Source organism: Toxotes jaculatrix, chromosome 7 (assembly GCF_017976425.1).
Source record: "Toxotes jaculatrix isolate fToxJac2 chromosome 7, fToxJac2.pri, whole genome shotgun sequence".
Lineage (NCBI taxonomy): Eukaryota > Metazoa > Chordata > Actinopteri > Toxotidae > Toxotes > Toxotes jaculatrix.
Genome location: NC_054400.1, coordinates 12,739,236 through 12,761,578, shown reverse-complemented (window position 1 = coordinate 12,761,578; position 22,343 = coordinate 12,739,236). Strand labels below are relative to the sequence as shown.

The 22,343-nt window shown below is 40.2% G+C and overlaps 1 protein-coding gene across 2 annotated transcripts in view; it reads right to left on the bottom strand.

Moving 5' to 3' along the window:
• The window catches only part of bmpr1ba (bone morphogenetic protein receptor, type IBa), a 103,178-nt gene that overhangs the window by 51,873 nt on the left and 28,962 nt on the right, over window positions 1–22,343 (bottom strand). The window contains exon 3 of one of the 2 annotated variants that reach the window (XM_041043054.1): window positions 7,811–8,215. The exons of the other annotated variant lie outside the window; for it this stretch is intronic. Within the exon in view, the coding sequence (XP_040898988.1) occupies window positions 7,811–7,916 (106 nt within the window). The 5' untranslated portion in view covers window positions 7,917–8,215. The remainder of the gene's footprint in view (window positions 1–7,810; window positions 8,216–22,343) is intronic. 2 annotated transcript variants of the gene reach the window in all.

Genomic DNA, 22,343 nt, shown 5'->3' with positions numbered 1-22,343 from the left:
TTTACCAATTAGTTCCATTGGTGGTTTCTCAGAGAGTCATTTTCCCACTGTTAGAGTGCCTGGTGTCGAACACGTTTGTTCTACAACAATTTCTAAACAATCTTGCCCTAACCACAAATCAGACCAAATCCACATCCTTCAACATGTGGTTTCAAATGCAAACTCACTTTGCCCAAAACATTTAAAACAAAATGTGTGTGATCCAGTGACGCAGATCTGAAATCCAAACTTCACTTTCGGGTGTCTAGTGCTTGATTAGCACAGATTACGCTTCGTGCCTGCAGTCTGTCAGGTCGTAACAATGATTTCCTTGTATGGTAAAACACACATTTTAAATCCAAACTGAAATTAAATGTGTTTCAAACAAAGACTCCATTAGTGGCCTGACCTACTGTCTGACTGAAACATATTGACATTGTTAACCCAGCACTCTCATCTGAAAGGCTGAAGGTGATATCATTACACACGTTAATACTGTATAATCAAAATCAGTTCTGTCACAGAATACAGCATGCTTAGACTATGATGCACACCCGTCACAGAATAATAAGTAGCATTAGGTTACAATATACACACCCATACAGTCCATTCAAACTTGGCAGCTATTTTTACCATATTGGATGTGCTATTCCCATGATTTCATCATGTGACTCATTGTTCCATCATGGTGGTGGTATGCAAAAATCATGGCTATAAACTGATAAACAATAGCCACACACTCGCCAAGTTGATCATTGGCCATGGCAAATATAACAACTCAAGTTTAGAATTCCACACACCGTACAGAGCAATTAAAAAGACACAGACACAGTCTCACAAGTTAAAGACGTTCAAGGTGGTTTTGAGAAATGGAGAATCACAGCATAGTAGAGATAGTTTGCATTTTTGGGAGATGTAATCCTCTGCTGCTGGAAACAGCGAAGTTGAAGTCCAGTCATGTGATGCCACCTTTTATGTGTGTGTATTTGTGTGTGTGTGTGTGTCATCTACATATGTGTCTGTGTAAGACTTGAGAAAAACCAGACAGGTACAAGACAAAGAAGAGAGAGATAACTTAAACTACTTACAGTAAAACAACTCAGAAACACACAATCACATCACCAAGCACTTAATGTAGTGAGTCTCTAAAGGTTAGAGACAGGAAAGAATATTTTCAAAATGACTTAAGACCTCACAGACTGAGGTCTTTTTTCTTTCTAGCTCAGTGGTATCTTTTTAAAAAGATAAGCATCACTAAACTGGGCTAAAATTGAATCACACATTCTGTCCTTTCTGAGAAAACACCAATGCTATTCTATGTTCATCTCATGGTCAACACCATACACAGGGACACAAGTATGCACTTTTTTTTTCTTCCAAGTAGGCTGAGAAATGTCCCCACTTCAAACACACATTTCCTGCATGATTTTCTTAAATAAATACTTCAAGTAGAACACAAACTTTAAATACACGACATGCCAGAGAAAGACAAAAGGACAAGCAACTGTTCAGAAGAGGGAGATATGCGAAAGGGGCACTGTAGAGAAGGAGGAGGAATTTGTTTATGTCATTCAAACAAAAAGTTACAAATCTCGAAATGTATTTAGTCCTTGAGTCAGCATTGACTGAAACTGATTGCTAATGCAAAGGTCAGTTGCAAGTCTGGCATTTGTAAAAACCTTAATGCCTGAATGGGCAAGCCACAGGTTCCAAATATTCAGCCCACATGTTTAACTTTGTTCAGTTGGTATGAACACAAATAGTTTGATTACAGTGAATGCTCAGACTAAGATCCAAGTTTGTTTACATGGTTCACTGTAACCTTACATACACAGTAACCCAGGTCAAGCTGTTTTGGTACTCAAAGTGATTTCTGGAATGATGTGTGTTAGCATACGGGCTGATAAGGGACTGGAAGACATCCTGAAAATGTAACAACTTTGTGTTAGCTCTTACTGAGCACCTTGATGCAAGCTGTTGTTTAAGAAATAAATTGTGACATGCAAGCTGTTTCTCTGTTGGCCCCAAAACATTACATTTCTTTCCAACCATCACTTCACACTATCTAATAAAGATGAAGCATCTTAATGAGTGGAGAAAAATCTGTCAGACCAATTAGCAAGTTTAGTTGACTTTGAACTTTTGGATATCAGATGACCTGGATGAGAAATTTCATAGGCATATTGCTATGTCACCATTTTCCATAACAACCTGCATCCTGTTCACTCCAGGGCTGTGTGCGAGTGTGTTTGTGCAAGTGTATGTGTGTTTACAGTTGTATGCGTCCCACTGTCTCCTCTGTGTGATTAGCCTCCCATTAACTAAGTCACATATCACCCATCACTGGCTCCAGGCCTCCTCTGTACTATCTCACTGGACAAACATTCTGTCGGCTAGACCCATTCACGCACAGACACACAGACACAGACACACACAGACAGACACACACAGATATACACAGATACACACAGACACACACATACACATACACATACACACACACACACACACACACACACACACACACACACACACACACACACACATTCAACATCCCATCCCATCTGGACACCCATTAGGTACCTATCATAGCGTGCAATGATTGTCTCTATTGCAAAGCCATTTGGTTAAAAGTGGCCATGCTGACATCCACAAATGACCTTAAATTACAGCCTGCAAATTTATTCATTTTTCACTGCCACATTTAAAGCAGCTGATTCATTCTCTATTTCTTTGTTCACTCTCTTTGTTCACTTTCATTTCCTGTGATTAGCTAATACAGAAAATGACAGTACCTTTGGAATAAAGCCATGGGTGATTTATCCTGGGCTTCACACAGGAAAAAAAAATGTAAATGGGGGGTGGGGAGGGGGGGGGGGGGGGGGTGTCAGTGCATGGAAAACCCTAAGCTCTCATAGTCCCAGAGCACTGTGCGAGCTCCGCTTTGCTCCGCCTCACCTGTTATCTGTCCATCACTGTATTGTGTTGTACAGCACTATGCTGTGTTTTCAGTGCACACAATCACAGTGTCAGGACTGGGCTTGACTGTTTAAGATCAAATATTAAGTATGACAGTAAAACTACCGCAAACTTTAGCTCCTGCTCAACAGTGGAGCTACAGGATATCTTCAGCTCATAAAAGTGAACTGAACGGTTATTGAATTTCTGTTCAGGTAAATCATTCAGGTAAATGCTTGCAATGTTTTGCTGAAACTCACTCTTTCCTGGCACATGGTATGAAAAATTGATCTCTATACCCACATACATGTATTTCATTTTAAGATTCCAATTTTTTGTTGTCAAGTTTCTTTCACACATAGTAAAAATCAGTTTCTCTGTCTTAAAAAATGACTACATCTACACCACTTTAAAAACACTGCTTGTTCTTTGTATTAAAAAAACTCTTCCTTGCACACACACACACACACACACACACACACACACACACACACACACACACACACACACACACACACACACACACACACACACACACACACACACACACACACACACACACACATAATTTCTCCTGCTCCAGCTGTGTCTTAAGAAGTCAGGGCCAGACCGGTAATCTGACTGGGATAGAAGTTACTGGATCTGTATCCATTACAGGATGTAATACCCCTCAGTCCCAAACTCTCCTCACTTCCCCTTACCTTCCACCTTTTAGAGGTCATTTTAAGATGATTTTTTCCCCCCTGTGCTTTTCAACCTTAAGAGCCAAGTGTCAAGCATGGTGTATCAGGGACTCATATTTATGTCATTGCTTTGCCACTAAACCCCTATATCCTCAGTTCCTGCCACCACGTTAGCCTTTCGGGTCCTGCCTTGTTAACCCTCACCTGTTCACACACTTAAAGGGCAGACCATGGTTTGTGGCCCCAGCTGCGTTGAAAAAATAAATTCAGATGTAACACATAGGGAATAAAAAGGCTAAATCGAAGGTGTGAGTTTACTTCAGGACACCGGCAATTTGTTTTCAACTACCGGCAGCAACACCTTACCTCTCTGTGTCAGCTTTACAGCCAGAAGATCAGTAGTTCTAATGAGGTATCAGTTTCTAGAAAGGGAACTCAACACATCCTGTCAGGAAGCTTTGAGACTGAGGAGCAGAAAGCACTATTAGCAGTTTGAAAGAGTGAGTCAGCTCTCACACCCTCTGCTTTTCTTTTCCAAAACTGTTTTTCATCCAGAAATGTCTCAGCTTTCCACAAGGATGATAGTTTCGTCAATTACTTCCTGAGATCTGAGTATGAACCCTCATGGTCTCTGAATAAACTAAACTCAATGCTTTTAACGTGATGCATTTATTTTATTGTGGGTGACAATGAATGCAAATAATATAACGTACAGTCTGTCTTTTCAACACAGCCGCTGCATGGTCTCTTTTACACCATGGGAAACACAGGTTTGACTAAAGCTATCCTTATGTGAAGAAAACATCCACTCAGAGAAACCTGAAATCACCAAGCAGGTGTTCAGTCATACACAGGCACGCACACACACAGAAAAGGATACAGAGCACAGATTTTGCCAACAACTTTATGAAAAGTAAAAACAGATCACTGGGAAATGTAATTTGAAGAATGGTACAGCACATTCTCAGTGCTTCGGGAACACAGAGTCAAACAACAACACGTGTGAAGGGATTATTTTGGCTAAAAAAAAAAGGGTAGGTGTTTTATTCTGTTAAAACAAAACCTAAAATTCTGCACAGAGCAACAAAGTCTCATTAGCGGGCAGTGACAAAAGCAAAGCAACTGGCAGAGCTTTGACTGTGAAAACTGATACAGCGGTGCTTATTTCCACCAAGGACAATGAAATGTAAGCTATCACGCTCACTCCTCACTTCCCAGAACTCACACTGAAGGCTGCAGCCTGGCGTAGGTGGAAGGTCACAGAAGATCTGTGTGCCTGTGTGTGTGTGTGTTTGTGTGATTTATACAGTGTGCATAAGTGTGTGCATTCCCTACGCTCTCATTTCTCCTTGAAGAATAATGAATCGTCCTTTATTCGTTTGCTGCAGAGACAATGAGCTAGACATGCTGTAGGGCAAACTGTGACCATGCAGACACAACACTGTAGCTGTCTACTGCCTGTCTAAAACCCACAATAACTCTAGTTCACCTGTGGCTATAGGACCAAGAAACATTAGCTGACCGGGTCTAGACTTCCATTTAGTCTATCAAGCATCCATGTGTTCTTTTGGAGTAGGAGAGAGTGGGGGGTAAAAAAGGGACAAAACAGTGAGTAAAAAACTGATAGAGAAAACACTGCAAGGTACAGATGGTCCAGTAAATAAAATCTCTCTCTTCCTGCTTCATCTTTTTTTCATACACTTTTTCAGTAAACAAATATTTGCCTGTTGAGTCACCACTGAATCTATTGCCAGGACAATCAATCATCCTCGTGTCAACCAATGAATGAGCCTGTTGCTGGTCCAATCAATCATCTATGTGTCAACCAATGAATGAGGCTGTTGGTAACAGTCCGCGGGCAAAATGCGATTTGAATACAGTTTGGAACCGCTTGCCTCAAACGCACCTGATTCAACTTTCACAAGTGAAAAAAAAAACCCACCTAGATGAAAAAATGTTAAATGTTACACTTATTGTGTTGATGTTTCATATTTACAATCTGGGCATTTTACCGATGCCAAGTCAGTTAACAGAGAAACTCAAAGCATCCAAGCTGAAAGAAATAAAATGATGCAGTATATATTAATTTTTTCAGAATTTATTTTCAGAATATTCATTTCAGAATTTTGGAAATGCACTTTTCCAGGGAAGTGCAAGACAGCAGTTTTCTTAAAGTTTAGAAATAATCTGGCATTTTTAATTTTATAGCCTATAAAGATTTGGCAATAAAAGTTAAAGCAGTGCTGGCAGGAATCTGGGGAAACAAGAGTGAAGCCTAAAAAAATATGGCCTCAGATGTTTTCAAGGAGCATTCTGCCCAGATCAGCTGACATCTGATCAAAAACACTGCACTTAGATTTTATCTGTCCCACATGCACCAGTTGAAAAATGAAAGAAAAGAGCATGAGAGAAGAATTTAAACCATAAAAATGAATAAGGGACAATAAATATACTTTCTCTAATATAATACCAATGCAATATTAAACAAATGACAGTGTGAATGACTTGCTCAGAGTATAACACAAATAAGAAAAAATCTTGGTATCAGTCCAACTTTATGTCAGATTTCACATATGTCTTCTTCGTTGGCAGCTGTTCTGCGGCTTCTTGGACAGAGCCGTCAGTGTTACCATGAATCTGAAACATTCAGGCAATTTTTATGTTTGTGTCCATGTGTACTCATGTGTGCAGTGCAAATGCTTAAATGTTCATGGCATTCAAAAAGACTGATAGTTCTTCTAAGGCTTGGCTTTAATTGATAAAACTATCTGCGATCAAAGAGAGTAAGTCAGAAGAAGGGGTAACTCAGCATGGACTCCATTAGCATGGAGTCCATAGGAAAGCCGACTCAACCGGTGACAATGACAGGAAAGATGGACGAGAAAAAGGGGGTGACATGCAGCCAGAGGTCGCAGGATGACCTCAGCACATAACACACTGAGTATGAGGTATGAGCCTTTGCTGGCTTAACTTCAGGGGTCCCAGCTGAAACAATCTCCAGTGACTTTAAATAGACCAACAATAAAGCGAGAGAAGAAAAATATGTACAGACACCATCACTCATAAGAAACACTACAAGCTAGTATTGTGAACAACTTAACAGCACGCACACACACTATCATTTAAATTTCTTAGTACTGAATTTTCTGAATCAGTGATTTTGAGGATAATCTACACAACAGCTTTGCCATGGTAAAACCTACAAAAATTAAGAGAAGCAGAGTGTCAAACCTTAATGACACACATCACAGCACTAAACATAACAGACTATTAAATCTGACAAGTTCTCTCTCTTAACACCTCGCCAATCACACTACAGATACCAAACATGGTCACAGACATAGCGGCTGATGTGGCTAACGGTAACAGTGTTGCTCCATGACAATATATCTCTCCGTCTGTTTTAAGAAAACGGCAGGCACGCTGTGATTGAAGATATGCAACTGAATGTCAGAGCAACTACTGCACTTCAACATGACTGAATTTGATACAGTGGTCAGATAATCAATGAAATGTTAACTAACAATAATTTCTCAAACAAATATATTCTTCAGATGACTTGTTTTTGTAGTCAATAGAAAAGCTTATGTTAGCTTCATGAGATTATTCCTATTGATATGAAAATCTGAGAACCTTTATTTGCTCAATAATAATAGTTTTAAAACTATTTCTTATCTCAAATTCACTGTTATGAGTCTTACAAAAAGACAAAACAGCTGCCTCCTCTATAAATTGCGAATTGGACAATAAAAACAATCTCAGCTGGGACTTTTTTGAGCTGCTGGCCTTGATAAAATGCAACATACTGCCGTGACGCAGACAGGTAACATTACACATGAGCGATTCCCTGATGTAAAACAACCATATACATGACTTATGTTTAGGTTCATGTCTACATCAGACTACAGCCATTGCATAGAAGAGCAGATAAAAGCTGCTACTTTCTAAAAGTAACACACATCATGCATCCACCAAATGTCCAAGTAACATTCAAGATGTGAAACACAGTGTAGATAGAATAAAAACACCAATACTGTTTGCAGTAAGAAGAAGAGAACTTTCCCAGGGTAAAAACTAAAATCTAACAAATTTTTGATGAGCTGCAGCAAAGAAACTTCAGGGCAAAGCTACGTAAGAACAGCAACAAGGTTGAGGGCAGCTGGCAGCTGAGAAAGTTTGCAGTAACTCACCGTGTGCTTGCGCATGAAGAGAGAACAGTCCAAGCAACAGTAGAGGACTCCGGCTCCAGAGACAGAGAGAGAGACAGCGCTTCAGCCTTTCTCCCTGCACTGGCATGGTAGAGTCTGCCGCTCCGCTCCTCTCTTCTCCTCTCTTCAGTACACTCCACACCACAGGATCCACCACTCACACTGCCTCTCCCTCTGAGAGGGTGTGTGTATGTGCCAGAGAGAGAGGGAGAGTGTGAGAGAGAGAGGTGGGGGGAGTACCGGGCATGCAAGCTCCTGTGTATGTGTGTATGTGTGTGTCTCCACCGCAACGTGAGAAAGTCCACACCACACAAAACACACCAGCAGCAGCAGCAGCAGCAGTTGCAGTTGATTGTCCTCCAACCCGGTCTGACAGTAGCAGCCCAGCTGAGAGAGAGAGACAGAGAGAGAGAGAGAGAGAGAGAGAGGGAGAGAGACACAGAGAGAGGCAAAAAGGGGGAGTTTACTTCACTTGCCTAGTAGGGAGGGCTGACCCGCTCACACAGACACACACACACACATAGGGAGAGAGGACATGGGTGGAAAGAAAACGGGGGCAGGGAGCAGACAGGAGCAAGAAGGGGTTTAGAAAAAAGAGTAGGAGGAGGGTGAGGAGGATATTGAAAACAAGCAGCAGGATCTGTGGGATTCTGCACCTTTAACAGCTTACAGATAACTGTTCCCACTTCTTACTTTCAGTGAAGTGGGAGAAATTGTTGATCAAACTATGTGCAGTTTTTGAGCTGAATTGATATACTGTAGATAAATGGGTAGCAATTGGAAAATCATTGCACAGCATACTGTAAATACAAAAAATGAAAAGCTGACTGGGTAAAAACAAGTCAATAAACAAGTCACATTATCTAATTAAATATTACACACACATCACATGTACTTTATGTACATGATTACCAAGGGTCGTGGTTTGTGTATGCATCGCCAAACCTCTATATGTTCAGCAAATTTATGAGAAGCTCTTATACAGAGTAACAGCCAACAGTGTGAACCCTGGACAAAATGACTGTGCGCATGCCCTCACCAACAGCCCAAAGTGGCAAAGTAATTAGGAGTGAGGGCCTACTTCAAGTGTGCTAAAACAAAGTGGACTTCAGTTGTTCTGATACACGAGGCAGCTAAATTGTAGTGTACTTATCATGTCCTCAGGGCTAAGGTTTTGAGCCAAAGGTAATGACCCTCAGTCTTAGTCTGGGAGACCTTGAACAGGCCAATGCAAAAACAATACTTAAGTCAAACTGTACCAAAGTTTGTCTGACTGACTCCACAGTTTCTGTAGGGATTATCAATCAAAACCATTTCTCTTTATTGATTATCTGCAACAAAGATTTGTTTTGAGACATAAAAAAATGCTGCCTTATATAAATTTGAATATGAGAAACCTAGATTCCAGAAAAACCTCAGAAAACCTACTCAAAACACCTCTTCACAGAGCGGTGTGCTGTTAACAAATCAGGTAGCTGGCAGAGACACTTTAAAGGAGCTGTTAGAGATTACATCACCCCAGCCTGGAGCTTTTATACTAATAAATAAATGGGTTGAGACACTCTAATAGACCATTTCCTTTTCAGAGCTATCCTTTTGACTCCATGGCATTTACTATAGAGAAAACATAGTGTGGGGGTGTGTGTGCTGAGAACACACTGCTTTGAGCAAAAAGCATTACAGACCTGAAATAGCACAAGATGAGAAGTTTTTTCTCCCCAACACATAATGCTGATTTTTGAAGTTTTTAGGTTCAACAGACAGAGAAAACAGTTTTTGTTTTCATGTTAATCTGTCTCGTTTGTAGTCACCGCTGTTCTTTGAACTTCTTTTCTTTCTCACACTCGTTCACGTTGTTCATTAGTGACAAACAATAGACGCCCTGGCTCCCTCGCTCCTCAATGAGAGGAAAAATCACTTCATAAATAAACAGTCCTGCCCTGGTCCTGCCCTATTCTTCTTCTGTCTCCTCTAATCCCCGCCTCTATGAAGGCCCTTTTCCCACATCAACTTTAATATACAGTACCAAACCAACATTCCTGTCAGTAGAAATGATACTTACTACATTAAAGATGTAAATATAAATCAGCAGTATCAATAGTATTTCAGCTCATGAGCTCATAAGCTAGCCACCAAGGCAACTTTGTGCCAAGACATGGCTGCCAACACTGCATCAAAATGAAAATTAATTAGTGAATAACAAGAATTGTTCCTTTTTTTGGGGGGGTGGGAGGAGGTATGGTGAAACCTGACATATTAGCAGTTCAGCTAGGGGTATAAACACTCACTTAATTTAAAAAATAAGCTTCAAAAGTTTTAAATTACGCACTCTCCCTTAACCTTAGAACTCCTTGATTGTGTTATGTCCTTATTTTCTGACTTATTGTCTAGCTGTGCTGCCACCTGCAGTAAGGAGAAAAACACCTAAAATGTTGATTGAGAACAAACTCAACAGCAAAAGCCTGCATATAGGAGACCTTATTGTGTGGTCTGTATGAAGACTATAAAAAGATGACAAAGGTTTATATTGTTTTATTCACCCATATTTCTCTGCCCTCCTAGATCACACTCGGCAATCTGTACTACCATTCTTAAATCCCTTAAAATTTACTCTTAACCGCCCTCCCCCTTCACTCCTGTCTTTCTCTCCTCCACTCCTTTTCCCACTCCCCTCCTCCAGTGAACCAGAATGTCATTTCAAGCATGTCTAACCACGGGAAGCCTTTTAAAAACTGTGACAGCATTTGCCCCCAATCCCCACTAGCTGTGAAGCTGTGTCTGTGTGCTCTGTGTGTGCGTGTGTGTGCCTGTGTGTGCGTGTGTGAATGTGTGTGAGTAATGAATGTCTATAGTGATTTGCTAGAAGACAGGATATCATATGTAGATTGAGGAATGACCCCTTTGAAAACAGTTACTTTAAGGTATTGTAGGTTGCCCCCCCCCCCCCCATGCTGGGCCTATGATGAATGGCTGAGAGAGTGTCACAAGCGCAGGATGAGCAGTAAAACTGAAAAAGAAACAATAGTAAAGAAAAGGTTTCTGAAAAGGAAAACAAAGGAGAGGTCATAGAAGAATGATGATTCCAGTGGCTTGAAGGAAAGATCTGAGATAATAATTCGAAGATGGTGACCTTTTGGGGAGAAGCAAAAGAGCTGAGAGAGAGGAGGGAGAAGGTGGATGGGAAGAGGACAGAGGGATGGACAGCAAGGATCGGAGAGAGATAAAAGGAGGCTGGAGACATAAAAATGCAACACATTTCTAGTTTAGGTTAAAAAATAAAGCTGCTCAGACATTTGAATGTGAAGCCGATGGCTCTGATTTTTCAGAATGCATCTGTTTTTCATATGCTAATTGCACTTGAGCTCCCCTTACACATTCAGATGATGTTTCTCAGCCAGTGCTGGGGGTCAATATGCTCTATTCAGCATTCACACTCATCATTTTTGACATGCTGTCATAACACAACTTCACGTCAGCAGCTTTCAGTGTCAACACTCAAAAGAAAGTAGAGCTTGATGTGAGCAGAAATCTAAATGTGGTCAATAGAGTGTAGAATTGTTTAAAAAAAACGTAAACATTTGCTTTCTGATCTGTGAAATCAGTATACAAATAATAAAGCTAGCCATCTGTTAAATTACAAAATACAAAAGATTTGCCTGTTGACGTCCAGTGAAGACTACAAGACTGAAAATGAAAAAAATCTGGAGGTGTGGAGCTAGAAAGAAGTGAGCTTGCCAGACCTGTAGCTCACTTCTCATTTTGACTAGCAGCTCAAGGCTACATTAGCCACTCCTAACATAACACACCCAAATCTGTGACTGTACCGTTGGTGGTTGAGTTGCTTTGTGGGTATTATAGGCACCAGGTTTTGACAAGGAAAAGGAATGTGTGGAATAAAAAAAAAAAAGATATCTTTTTAAAAATACATTTCAAACTATCCATTGTGATTCCAACAGGATTACAATGCTAAATTGGAAGACTCTTAAGAAAAAGCCAACATTTTTATATGATACATAATTTTCATAGGATAGCAACACTTCAATGTAATATGAGACAGAGCAGTCAGTTTTTAGATTTGGACTAAGAACTAAGGACTATTTTTGTTGTCAAATAAAACTGCTGTTCCTCCAGAAATTTGATATTTAATATGCAACAAATAATAAGCACACCACTGTGGTTACATGGACTCACAATTCAATACCTACAAATATACTTGGCATTCTTGTGGGTGTGTGATACAGACATATTTGTGATTCAAATACATAGTCTCTGCTTTGGGATTTCGATCCACACCAGAGGATTTAAAGACCGCCTTACCTTTTCCTGGTTCCCTTTTAGAAGCATTTATTCCTTTATTTGATGTGTGAACTGACTAACAGACAAGGGATTAAGTCCATTTTAGAGGAACACCTCTGTGGCACAGCAGCACATCTGCTAATCCCCATCCATTCACTACATCATGTCTTTAAACTAACAAGCAGTTTAACATAATCTGCTTTAAATCTGTCCATTCACTCCTATTCACTGGTGCATTTACATAGCAATCCTTTCTGCCTGAATGGTCTGTGGAGAGACAGACACAGAGAAAGAATGACAGAGCATGTGAATGTATGGGAGTGGGGTTGTAGATGTGGGCACGTGAGAGCTACAGGAGGAGTTCCTCTTCCTATTATAGTCCATTTGTACTCACAACTCTGCCTACTGTATACATCGAGTGGAGAAGTAAGGAAGTATTGTTTTATTTTGGCCTAGCAGGAAGCCACAGATGAGCCAAAAAACCTAGAAAATATTTTGTTCAAATAGACTATGAAAAATGTAAATAGTGGAAAATAGTTTGGAGGGATCTTGGAGCCGTAGGTGTAAAAGATTTATGGATGAGGGCAAGCAGGGAGTGCATGAAAAACTGGTCCACAAGGAATGTGTAAGGGGGTGGAGTGTAAAAGAAAAAGAGCGTGATGATGAAAAATGGCGCAAAAGTGCTGCACATGCACAGTGTTTCACCCTGAGTTGCAGACAACTTCAGCATTGAGTCCTGTGACCAAGGTCCACTGAAGCTTTCAGCCACTCCTATCACAAAAACACAACTCATCCAACGACCTAAGGAACTAAGGAGAGAAATTAGCAAAACGAGGGGTAACACATAGAGTGAGGAGAGGCATGATGGTGAATTGGTGAAAGAGAAGAAGTCTGTCAGGTCGACCTCTGACCTCAACACTGATTTGTTCTTTATTGACCTTTCACCTTTGGAGAAAATCCCTCTGCGAATCCCTTCTCACGAATATGGTTAGGGAGGATGAGTCAAAAGTGAAAACATAAAACGTAAGTGAAGGAAGAAACACAGTTTTAAGTAGTAAGTAAACTGCACAAACAGTGATTATCTATATCTATATCTATATATATATGTGATGCACAAGAGGCTCAGACAAAACAGATTAAAATAAACTGATGTTAAACTGATTTTGTGTTTGCTACAACATTGAACAGCTCACACCCATCCACATGTTTCTGTTCAAATAATTAAACTACCTGTAGTTTCACTCACACACTATATATGGCTTTAAAGACCCCAGCCAGTCAAATAACACATTGGTTAAAGAAAAAAAAACATATTTCTTTTCTTCCCTCTTTCCTTTCATCTTTTCTCCTTCGTTTTGTTTCTTCTCTATTGCTTAGAAAGACAAATATACAGACATAATACATTCTCATATAAACATACACCACCTCCATAAAGAAGGGTTATTAAAAATGTCTTTAAGTTACAGAAAAACCTTACTTTGCCAATGAAACATGAGCTATGTTTTGCAATCATTGCAACTAGTATCAGAGACACACTCACATAGGTAGGTGTCAAGCCATTTAAACTTAATGAAGGTCTAATGATAGACTGGGAATGACTTTTACAGCTTGTTATTGTCATTGTGAAACCACTCACTGTATCACTTTACAACCCCCATAAAATCATTGACACGGATAGGTGTGGTTAAGGCAAGGTACAACTAAACTGAGAATAATCAGAAATCCACCCTTGTAATCATGATATCATAAAACATTTTAATTAATGTTAATTGGTTTACTATTTCCAAACTGAATGACTGTTCTCCCTCAAGCCATCTGGCAAATACAAATGTTTTCTACACAATTTCTATGGGACTGATATCCTGTTACTTTGCTCTGAGGCACACAGAGAGTAAAATAAAACCACAAATTATAGGCTCAAATTTACTTTGAGTATTTGTAGTGTCATAAATACCTTATAAGGTGGCGTATATCAAATCAAACACAGTCAATTTAAGGGACGTGTGGATGAATGATGGGAAATACAACATATTTTTGAAAAGAGAAAGAAAGCGTCTTTTTCAGTTGAGAATAAGCCAAATCAAATTGGCCCCCTGTGAAGAACAGGGGTTAAGGTTGTTAAAGAAGGAAATGTTTGGCCAAAAGGGTGGAATGTTAAAAATGTCCTGTTGAGGAAACAGAAGAGTATGCAGAAGACAGAAGAGCTGTGTAGTTGCTACTTCCTGAGTGGGAGCTGAAAAAGAGAGCAGGATGTGCTACCTGCTCTGTGAGATCTTTGCCTGCCTACTTTTCTGATTCATAAATCTGCAACAGCTTTACCAGATAACTGAGGATCACGATCTGCAGCCACCCACCAACATTTGTCTTGCCCCCCCCACAATGATTGGCCCCCGCCTGTCTTTCCATCTGTCACACAAAATATTTGAGACAGCTCTAATTGCATTTTGCTGTAACTTTGGGGAATGGTGTTTATCTTGTTGTGTGTCACACACAGTATCTTACTCTAACACTTTAGCCACGCTGTGTCAAACCAAGGCAAGAAGACGTGCACACCAACCCTATCTGGTAGCGATTTTGTTTCTATTAAACTGCAGTTACAAATACATTTTGTAGTAAATGCAATTACAACCAATGTATGGTTATGTTTTCTTTTAACACAGAGACATGTTAATTTACGTATTCAGCAAGTCCTAAATATGTTGATGCCGAATGTGAACAAATACGTTGTTCGTAGACAATGCCTTTGTTTCGTGCCACAATAGCCAGTCTTGCAGTACATCCGCTAGCACTGACAACAGCATTATGATACCATTTTTTATGGTCTTGTTCAGGTACAGCTCTAGTTTAAGGTTAGGGAAAGATCATAGTCTGGGTTAATGCTAACAATAAATTGATTTCAGACACATGTTTAATTTGTTGACCAAACCCCTGAACACAGACATGACTGTGGATGCGAAATCCAGTCCGGTGAGAGAGTAGTGTGGACGATCTCGATCTACGCCAGCCATCTCCTGGTAACTCTGCTGCTGTTAATAAATGTAACACTTGATTCAGTCATTAAAAAAAAAAAAACACTGGCAGAGCTAGGGATGGGGCCGATCCGATCCAGTAACATAATTCACGGATCGGAAATTTCCGATCCAACCTGCGGAGATTTCCGATCCATGAACCATGTCTGTCCTTTAATGTTGTTTGCTGAAATAACTCCACAAGTGATTCCCTGCCGGCTGCTCTGCTAACTGGCTGCAAAATGTGGAATGGATTTCCTGAACGGAGGCGTGTCACAATGTGACGCTGAGTAATGAGACACGGCGCCATTCAGGAAATCCATCCCACAGTTTGCAGCCAGCTAGCAGGTTAGCATTGAGCAGCACCGTGGCTAACCAACTTTTCAGCACAACATGTCCGCTGTGTGGAAATATTTTGCACCCCAAAGCAAGACAGCAACGTGCAGCCGAGGGGCGGAAGCTCCGTCGCGACCTACAAGTGGTAATAAGTAGCAATTAGCTCGATGCTAACATAATATGGAGAATCCCATTGACGGGCTAGCGCATTAGCATCGGTCGCGCTATTAACGTTTACACACAAACGATAAACCAAAGCGGGACACCATAACAGGGAAGTCATACAGATAATTCACACACCAACAATATATTACTCACAGACGTGTGTCCCTTCTAGGTACAGCAGGAAGAAAATGAACCGTGAGAGCTTCCGTCCCTCGGGATATTTGAGATTTGAAAAACCTTGATTTGTTGCTGCTACAAGAGCCAGTGTACTTAATTTGTGCTGATCAGATCAAGTAGCCCTTTTTATTTCTATTTTATTTGGAGAGGGGTAGTCTAAAAGGTTACTCTTTATGGGTATCTCTTGAATTTAATAAATATTGACTGTTAACAGGATTTCCTGTTTTTCTGACCTTATACTACCTCAAGTTCTCTTTTGGGACATACATGCATACATTCGTACATATCATACTTGCCTGTGGAGAAGATTTATTACAGCATCATGTAAAATTAACATTAATGATGATAATATTAAAGCAAACAGAGCTCTGGTATCGGAATAGTATCGGTATCGGCAGATATCCAAATTCAGGTATCAGGATCGGATTGGATGTGGATCGGTGCACCCCTAGGCAGAGCTATTCTTCAGTAAAACCAGGTCTATTCAACTGGATATGGATATACTCTGCACTATTTGGTCAGCAGATCTGTTTTAAATACTGCAGTGGGGGGCATCCAAATGGATACTGGTGGAGAAGAAGTTGGGTCACTAATATCTGCATCCCTAATATTTACTAATGTCTCTGAAGGTATAACAAGGATTCATCCTTGAAATTAACATGGCGTCATTAAAAGTCTAAATAGCAGACTGAGTAGCACATGCATGTTATACCATTTCCTACTGTCATTTTAAAATCAATGCTGAAAATTCAGGGTCTGAAATGTGAATCACTATCAATCAGTGGGAAGCAGTGAGTGAGGAAGCTTTTGATTTTTGTGAGGTGAATGGCATTGAAAAGTTCAACAGGAGTTCATTCAGCTGCGGAGGAGGCACATGCCTGTCATGAGGTGAAATAATTGCAAGAGTCCAGTGTTGTTTTTGTTGAGCTGTCACTGCAACACTTTGACGCAACAGCCTTTCAGAGATGGTCAACAAGCAGCTATACATTAACTTTGAAACTCAGGAATAACTATGTTTATATGTATCCTAAAAAAATATAAATCACTTAAGCTGTAGATTTCACCTCTGTCATATCTTTTGTAACACTTTCCGTGATACTACAGGACACTGATTTACAAGCACGAGGTTCTGGTAGTTCTAGTTAACCATTTAAAACTGGGTTTTTCTCTATGTGGGGAGGACCACCTAAAGTGGGAGCTTACGCTAATAAAAGAGCTACACGTGTTTCCATGGCCGATGACAACTGTTCCTACAGCCAAGAATAGCGTAGCCCAATAAAACCTTTCTGTCTCTACTGCTGGTCCTATTCACTATTGCTTTCTCCTGCTCTCTCCCTCTCTCTCGGTCTCTCACACACTCACACCTGCCAAACACAATGCTCCTTTCAATTCCTAGACATGCCTGCCTGCGTGTGTTGTGGAGATTAGTAATATCATCACTTGCAATTTTTATGGCTTTGAAAAAAAAAAACCTCCATTCTGAATGAACAAAAAGCTTTTGTAATTAACTGACAGATTTTGACAGACCTGAAGCACAAGAAAATTATCTGAAAAAAGACATGCAGACTGATTATCAGAAAAATGACTAATTGAACTGCTTGCAATAATTAAACCATCTGTGGAAAGACAGAGAAGGACAGGGTATTATAGAAGAAACACAAAAGTGCAACAGAGAGGAGAGAAGAGAAGAGGCCCTGTTATGGTGGCTGTTTCGGGCCAAACAGAGCAAGGTGACACCAGGGGCAGGGAGCTGACCTACAAACCGCCTGTAACCCCCACACCTGCATGAACACATGGACACACACTGATACAAGGACACGTACACCACCCCAGACATACAAACATGAACTCACACACAAACTTATTCACACATCACTGGCCACAACACCAGCTCCTCTCGACCTGCCAAAAGGCCACCATTTGACCAACCGATAATACCATCTGCTAGGCAAAACACTAGTGCTTTGTAATTGTTCTGTTTCACAGACTTTACCAAACAATCAGATACATACTTCCATGGACTGAAAAGAGTGTTTTACTGAAGACTTCAAAGGAGAGCTATGTGAGAGAGGTTAGAGGTGAGGGCCAGAATGAAGGGAGAGAAGAAGTATGTGATTTGATTAAAACAGGCACTTGGGAGCAAAGACGGGAAGAGAAAAGAAGAGAAGGCAAGAGAGTGCAATAGTGCGATACAAAAAGTTTATTTATATCAGAATAGTGAATCTTTGTAAAGAATACTGAATGAGCATGATCAATATTTATTATTATATTCATATTTATTGAACATAAATACAATTTCTGCAGACACTGATCTGTTAGTGTGAAGCAGACCCGTGACCACTAGTAAACACTTTAATGATGGGAGAATGAATACATGTTGGTAACCAGAGTTGGATAGTAATGCATTGCTTAGTAATATGTTACACTAATGCGAATACTTTTTCAATAGTAATTTGAAATTTAGTAATTCATTTACAGTTACTACTCCCAGTAATATTCTGTTGCCTTGACATTTTGGGGTCAGCTGTTCCCCAGGATTTTGTTATTACTTCCGCCTCTCGACATTCAGTTGATAAACTGGTCTGAAACGTGCTAGCTTGGTACAGGGGCTCGAGGTGCAGGGAGGGAGGCAGTTAGCCTCTACCAAAAGATTGATTACTGGAAGGTCAGTAAATCCTCCAAATTGAGGGGCTGCCTGCTCATGTCTCGATTTCTATTTCTATACGTGTTAAATACATACATGTGCAACAACTGTGGAGTATTTGGAGTAGTTCAAAGACAGCTTTGCAGATCTGGCCTGAGTAATGAAACAAGTAAAAAGCATTACTTTTGCTGCAAGTAATTAGTAATGTAATTACTTTTTCTATGAGTAACTGAGCACAGTTCTAGCATGCAAACTAACTTTCTAGATAACACCACTGTGAACACAGGAACATGGTGTCCAACAGAATAGTTTGGTGCATCTTTGCTGACTAGAATGTACAGCTTAAGTTTCTGATGTTAACAAAGTTGGACAGGAAGGAGGGACAACGGGACACAGGGAGGGAGGACAGAGTTGGGCAGGGGTTGAGTTGGATGGGGGAGGTGATGGGAGCAAAGCAGGGTGTCGGAAGGGTGGCGGGGGGGCATGAGGGTCTACTAGGGGTGAGTGGCGCAGTGGGATAAGAGCGTGGGGAGTTCATGCCCCCGCCAGGCCCTTTTCGCACTGCATAAACAAAGAGATTACAGTGAGAAGGGGCTCCGTGCCGCTAACAAGCAGGGGCACCACACACACTCATTTAAGCACAGACACACACCCACACACGCATACAGGAATCATAGACGCACGCACACTTGCACACACGCACACACACAAGCATATAAAGATATAAATGCAGACAAATGAAAACAAGCTCATGAAAACAAATGTGCATTCACAAACACAACATGAACACAATAAACTGACGCACACAACTAACAAGAAGCATCACAACATAGTGGCGCCACCTGTCTCCTCTTCACCAATTAATGAGCTCCCGGCTCCTGGGATGCTACAACGAGGTGGCAATTAGCAGGGAAAAGAAAGGGGGAGTCTGAAATGAGGGAGAAAAACAGATGACAGGAGGGGGGTAAAGGGGCTGGGAGACAGGAAAAGGGGAAAGAAGGGAAAGGAAAGAGAATAATTAAGACAGAGAAATTCAGGAAAAAAGAGACTAAATTTAAAATCTGAGATGAGAAACAGAGAAAGTCAGAAACTGAACTGGGTGGGGCAGAGAAAAATGGCCAGAAAGACTGAAACAAAAATCTGAAACGATATGGATAATATTTTAACTTTCTTTGGCGTTCAGAATAAAGAAGAAAGAAAGTTTAAATATTGGAGTAGTTTATCACTTCCTTTGTCTATTACATGTTTAGTTTACACAATTTATTGTATTTCCAAGGGTTTTTTGTTGACTTTTTGTTAGCAACAAAAGCACAAAGTAGACACCAATGTAGTTGAAATTTTTGATCAAATTAGGATTGAGTCTTGTTTCACTGAAGTTCTGGAGAGGCTTTAGTCATATTTACATCTTTGCATTTAAAAAACTTTTTTTTTTTTTTTAATTTAAAACTTAATTTCATGAAATGTCAGGAGACCAAGCAGATTTGTAAGCTAGTTTGTTGTTGACATCAAACTGTCCATCCTAAGCCATTTTTTAAATACTGATATAAATCCACTGTGTTATGTTATTTCTTAAATTCATTTTTGAATTTTATTTTTGAATGTTGACGACTGTTAAACTAATCCATAATCTAAAAGTTGATGAAGAGTGTGAGAGGAACATATGAAACATGACAGAATGGAGAAATTTCTTTTGAAAAAACTATGGGAAAAAAAGTTTATTTCTCTCTGTGATGCCTGCCTATATATTTCTGTCTCCTGTTTGTGTTTATATTTCCATCTATCATTTCTCTGTCTCTTTCATTCTGTCATTCAGTCAATCTTTGTTTCCTGTTTCTCTCTCTTAAATACAAGTGCACACATACACATACATTCTTTTGTTTGCCACCTGATAACAGGCAGTCATTCATACTGCCTCTCGACCCCCATGACCCCTGAACCCTGAGACCTAAATACGGAACAAGAACTGAGAGACTGGTCATGCATTTGCTGACAGGGATTGCTCATGCAGGCGCATGCACAAACGTTACAGAAGGTCTAGCTTTTCTGACTTTGGAATGGATGGGCTCGACTCGGGAGGTTCGATTTTGAAGCCGCTATAGGTTAGCAACTTTGTGTTCATTAGGTATACAAATTAAAGGAGAAAAGAAGGGCTCAGCCATAGTGCAAAAAAACAATAAAAAATTAAAAAATAAAAATCATAAACTGACTTATCGGCCCTGACTAAGAGATATTCTCCAGCATCAGTGCACTTGTACATGTAGAGACACCTCACAGAAAAAAGGTCACCTGAAAAGGAAAAATGGATAAAAAAAATTGATGGAATGAATAAGGCAGAGAAAAACCTAAAAGCTAACTACATGGAAAATGAATTCAACAACTGCATTCTCATATCTCTCTCAATTCCCCTCGATGTAATGCCAAATGAAAAGATTATGCAGATTTTTAGCTAGGTTACTATGTGTTGTGATAAACTGAAAAGTTACTTCCAGTAAGGCATACACAATACACACACTTGCGCACAAACACATCTAGGCACAATGCATTATAAGACACAAAAGAAAGGCAGAAGCACAAACGGAAAGCACTCACAAAGCACACACATTCATTTGCATGTCCTCACTCTATCCAACCCCTACCATGTCCACACACACACACACACAGGGCAGGTGTGGGGTCAGTGTTAGGGTCAGTAGCCTCGGTCCAGCTCCCAAATATAGAGCATCCAGTATTTGGGGATCCTTACGTTCACTGCAGGTTCTCGTATGACCACCATGGACCCTTTATGTTCTGAGAGAAACAGACATGCCTAACACACAAAACATGCATTCATTTATGCATTCACTCCCACACACACAACGCACCAGCTCAAATATTCACACTCACGCACTGCATATATAACATGTAAGCACACATGTGGCCAAATACTAGAACACATTCACACATACACCAGCATACACACACACACAAACACACACCATTACACACTCTGTTACCCTAACACATCATTAAGATCTCTATCATCCTGCTATCGGAAAACATGAATGCTCATTTCCTCTCTCACCTGCCCCCCCCAACCCTTCACCCATACCAGTCTTTTTTTTTTATGTTTCTCTTCTTCTGTTTCTCCTTCTTTCCTGACTCCCACCATCTCCCTCTCTATCTCTTGGAAGACACTATTCACAGTGTCCATTCAGTGTGTAACAGAGGACCTCTTCTATAGCTGAAACATAAGACTGGCACTCTGACCCCTCAGGATGACCTCTGCACTCCAAGCTAACGGCTCTGACACGTAGAAACATGACTATACGCGCGTGTGTGTATGCATTTGTTCCGTGAGAAAACCACAAACTCTTTACCTCTGCTGGCTGTGTGGTCAATGTGAGTAAATGTCTGCCCTGCCTGAGCAATTGTGTGTGTGTATATACTAGAGCGAACGATTTCAATACTTCACCACAATGCACCCATTGAAGAAAATTATGTATCCTCCTGGGCTTTAGAGTCAAGTGTTAAATAATTAGTATTTATACTCTCAAAAGATAAAATTTGAGACTGTAAGCTGAGTTTTATTCATTGCATGATTATCTCATAAATGATGATAAAATATTATCTAAATGTCAAAAGTTCGAGTCGCGGCCACAGCAACAAATGGCACTCAAAAAAAGCCAATAGTTTTAAGCTGTAAAAATACAGAATTAATAATACTAATATTAGTTCCTAATTTGTTGAAGCAATCTCAGAACTGATTTGCATTGCTACAAGGGTGAAAGATACAGCAAATGAATGCAAGGACCCCTACTGAGACATTAATGACTACAACAAAGCATCTGATCTGAACATCAATCGCACATCTGTTTAACAAATGGTAGAGAGACAGCTTTTTAAGTCATGT